The sequence below is a fragment of the Stigmatopora nigra genome, chromosome 21, assembly GCF_051989575.1.
Source record: "Stigmatopora nigra isolate UIUO_SnigA chromosome 21, RoL_Snig_1.1, whole genome shotgun sequence".
NCBI classification, from domain to species: Eukaryota; Metazoa; Chordata; class Actinopteri; order Syngnathiformes; family Syngnathidae; genus Stigmatopora; species Stigmatopora nigra.
The window spans coordinates 3463144-3467500 of record NC_135528.1 but is presented as its reverse complement, the minus strand read 5'-3'; the positions used below and the strand labels follow the sequence as shown (position 1 = coordinate 3467500).

The 4357-nt window shown below is 39.5% G+C and overlaps 1 protein-coding gene across 3 annotated transcripts in view; it reads left to right on the top strand.

The window, feature by feature from the left end:
• The window catches only part of yrk (Yes-related kinase), a 14537-nt gene extending 10180 nt beyond the window's left edge, over nucleotides 1–4357 (top strand). For all 3 annotated transcript variants that reach the window (XM_077743537.1, XM_077743539.1, XM_077743538.1), the window contains 5 exons: nucleotides 190–369; nucleotides 889–965; nucleotides 1043–1196; nucleotides 2090–2221; nucleotides 3256–4357. In XM_077743537.1, the coding sequence (XP_077599663.1) occupies nucleotides 190–369; nucleotides 889–965; nucleotides 1043–1196; nucleotides 2090–2221; nucleotides 3256–3464 (752 nt within the window). In that variant the 3' untranslated portion in view covers nucleotides 3465–4357. The remainder of the gene's footprint in view (nucleotides 1–189; nucleotides 370–888; nucleotides 966–1042; nucleotides 1197–2089; nucleotides 2222–3255) is intronic.

Here is a 4357-nt window from a genome sequence, read left to right as displayed (position 1 = left end):
GTCTCTCCTTAAAGCCAGCCAAGTTCTCTCCATGTAGCTCAGGTATTGCTTTGCATGCAGAATAACGTGCATGATCATTCAATACTGCGTTTTCACATTTTCTGCATGCCGACTCATAGTATACAGTCCTATACTGTACGTGCTGTTCCCTCTATGTACATGCTGACGTGGGGTGCATGTTACTGTCAGGCATGTGGAACGGGACCACCAAGGTCGCGGTGAAGACCCTGAAGCCGGGCACCATGTCCCCCGAGGCTTTTCTGGAGGAGGCTCAGATCATGAAGAGGCTCCGCCATGACAAGCTGGTGCAGCTCTATGCAGTGGTTTCAGAGGAGCCTATCTACATCATCACTGAGTTCATGAGCCAAGGTACGCACTTGTTTTGGTGGACACTGTTTGTATTAGGGTTGTGACACTGTAAAAATTGTGATGCAGTGGTAACTCGAGATAAGAGCTTATTTCGTACAGGGACTGAGCTCGTATGTCGATTTTTGTCGTAACTCAAATGAATGTTTCCCATAGAAATGAACTAAAACATTTTGTTCCAATTATCTGAATTGGATAGGAAAAAACATTTTAATTTGTTCTAATTCACCATCTATTAAAAAAGTAACAAATAACTAGTGGTTTAATAGGACTAAAATTAGACAGATTTCAGATTTTTGCACAGCAACGCGCTTGTAACATAACATAAACAAATTTAAATGAACTTGGATTACAATACAGACACTCAAAAATAAATTTAATTCAACCTTACACTAAACTTAATCCTAATTTTGTTTTAAATTTTGATACCTTTCTTTTCCTGGGTTGGCTCTTGAATATGTCCAATCCAATTCTTCTCCAAAATGAAGATTGATCATTTCTTGTCTCTCTGGTTCCTTTCAGGAAGTTTACTGGACTTCTTAAAAGACGGCGAGGGCCAAAACCTGAAGCTACCCCAGCTCGTGGACATGGCGGCGCAGGTTATTGAAAATAAAATAAAAGGCCACAATCCTCCCAGAGCATATTTGACATTATAAAGCGAGTCTGGGGCTTTCAGATCGCGGCCGGTATGGCTTACATCGAGAGGATGAACTACATCCACAGGGACCTGCGTGCTGCCAACATTCTGGTCGGAGACAACCTGGTGTGCAAGATTGCCGACTTTGGGCTGGCCAGGCTCATTGAGGATAACGAGTATACAGCTCGACAAGGTACGTCCAACAAGAGAGAGACAAAAACCAGTGTGTGAATGTGTGTGTATTTGGGAGTGTATGTGTGTGTATTTTCTCTATATAGGACAGTCCTAATCCCCCAAAACCTCAAAAAGACATTCATTAACTACAGTGGTACCTTGAAATACGAGTGCCCTGACATACGAGCAATTTGAGATACGAGTAAAATTTTCAGCAGATATTTATCTTGAGATACAAAAGCAAAAAAACCCTCGATGGGTTGGGTCTGAAAGTCAGGGTGGAGGCGGGGCTAATAGAGCCAACCAGAGAGAAGAATGGTATCAAAATTTAAAGCAAAATTAGAATTAAGTTTAGTGTAAGGTTAGGTTTTGAGTTAATTTAAATGTAGTTATGTTATGTTACGAGCGTGTTGCCGTGCAAAATGTCTCATTTTAATAATATTAAAAACATTTTCGTAGTATTATACCACTAGTTATTTGTTACTCTGTTAATAGATGGCAAATTAGAACAAATAAAAATGTTTTTCCAGTCCAATTATCTGTTTTGGGTGTTTTTTCAGAAGATTGGAACAAATTATTTTTTTTAGTTCATTTCTATGGGAAACGTTCGTTTGAGTTAAGAAAATCGACATACGAGCTCAGTACCGGAATGCATTAAGCTCATATCTCAATGTACCACTGCACTGGCTCGTTACCTTCCCATGCACGATTTGGAAATTCCTTTCAGGCGTCATCACAATCAAGACGGATAGCATGTGGCTAAGTTGTTCCTCAATTGGCAGCAACATCAGCCAAGCACCACTTACCGATCGATTCATTTATTCGTGCACACTGAAACTGTATATGTGAAACATGCCTTGTATGTTTAGTGCATAATTATGAAAGCTTGCTTCCTTGTTGCCATGGTGCCAGGAGCTAAGTTCCCCATCAAATGGACGGCTCCGGAAGCGGCGCTGTACGGACGTTTCACCATCAAATCAGACGTGTGGAGCTTCGGCATCCTTCTCACCGAGCTAATCACCAAGGGACGCGTGCCCTACCCAGGTAAAAAGTTTCCAGCCAATGGGAGTCAGAGGTCATTTCGTAAAAGAGAGGAAAATTTGAGGAGAGAATAATGCGCTCATTTCAGGAGTCTTATTTGGGAAACAAATATCTGATGGGATTGAATACAAATTGGTTCAAGGCAAGATAATATAAGTGAAATTCATTTTAATTGTGTTACTATTAGTCAAGACTTGATACAATACAGTTTTCTGTTATTTAGAGATGATGTATTCTGGTCTAGTATGCAGTATTATCCATTTACAAATGCCAAACTAGAGTTCCTTAAAAAAGGATATACCACGTTCACAGTGTCAAAATGAGATCTAAATTTTAATTGCAAAGTGTGTATCCTGATATTTTGAAAATAATTTATGACTAAACACTTAAACTTGCACTCTAACATTTGGACACGAGTGTTTCAGTGTGTTTTTTTTCTAAGTAAATAGCATATTAGGCATTGAGGAAAAAGGTAAGAGAGAAAAAATGGTGGCAATTTTTATTTAAAAAATGCAGGTCAGAAGTGGGTTTATTTAAAAAGATCAGGATTATTTGAAAAGCAAATGTTTTCTTTTTCAAATTTTGTAATACAGTGGTACCTCGACATAGGAGTACCCCTATATACAAGCGATTTGAGATACGAGTACAATTTTAAGTAAATATTTATCTTGAGATGGTCGCAAGTGGTCGTGTGTTATCTTATTGTGAGGACATTTGTGTGCATCATTTTCGTAATATTTTGAAGGGAAGACAATAGAAAACAACCCTCCATAGGTTGCATCTGAAAGTCAGGGTAGAGGCGGGGCAAATAGAGGTACAAAAATGTAAAACAAATTGTATATATAATGGTTTCATGTCAATGTTTTGCTATTCACAGCCCTTTTTGATTAACTACAAAAATGCAATGTTTATTCCTTTCCAATGGATTTAGCTTTGTTCAATCTGATTTCGATGTTGCTCCTCTCACAATGCATTTAGCTTCAGTTCACCATTTCCTTCTTTTTTTTTCCCTCCTCATATCCTTAAATCCCTTGAAGGCATGAACAACCGTGAGGTGTTGGAACAGGTAGAACGGGGCTATCGGATGGCCTGCGCCCCGGGCTGCCCCGCCTCACTCCACGAGCTCATGCTGCAGTGCTGGCGGCGCGAGGCCGACGAGAGGCACACCTTCGAGTACCTGCAGTCCTTCCTCGAGGATTATTTCACCGCCACCGAGCCGCAGTATCAACCAGGCGAGAACCTGTGACCATGCACACATACAAAATACATACACATACGTTTAAAAAAAACAAAAAACAAACAAAAAAAACAATACATTTTGTCGCCTTTTCCCCCGCAACCTTTCGGGACGGGCGAGGAGAGCGCTTGGACCTCGGCTGATCGGGCCCTGCAGTGATGTTGCTTTACTCGGTAACCATGACAACAAGGATGGAGATGTAGATGGTCGGGGAGGAGGGATGCGACTTGGCACATGATCCTCACATCTTTCCCAGTCGCCATATAGTGTTTGTTCCATTCATTCGAGCATTTTCTTTTGGCTTTGTGATGCATTGATGGTCAAGGTTGAGATTGAGCAAACATGGAAGCATTTGGGGGTGCTGTGTGTGTGTGTGTGCACAGTTGGATTAGAACAGCGCTTCTCAAACTAGGGTTTTTAAAACAGCAGTTGAAAGCCATACATTGTTTATTTGATAAAAACAAACAAAGAAGCAGCTCTGATATGATTGTAATGCACAGTATTAATATATCTAACATCTCTGGATTATTTTCTCATTGTTTGTTTTAGAACCTTTGGATTAGAAATTATATGTTCAAGAGAATGTACTTGTATGGTTACATTTACTTGCACAGATCAGGTATTAAATTCTATGTAAAAATGAGCTAATAGTTTCAGTAAGTCGAGAGATGGTGACTGAATGACTTAGTTTGCATGAGCCATCTCTTAGTTCTTATTTTTTTATTAATTTAACACATTACAAAGAATATCTATAGCAAAAAAATGCATTTATTCATTCACTGGAAGGGCAGGGAGAAAACAAAAAAGGGAAATGTCATCGTATTTCAAAAGTTTTTTATTGTGCCCTTTTATGTGGACTCTTTCTGTCATAATAAATATAAGATATATTTGGATAAACTCTC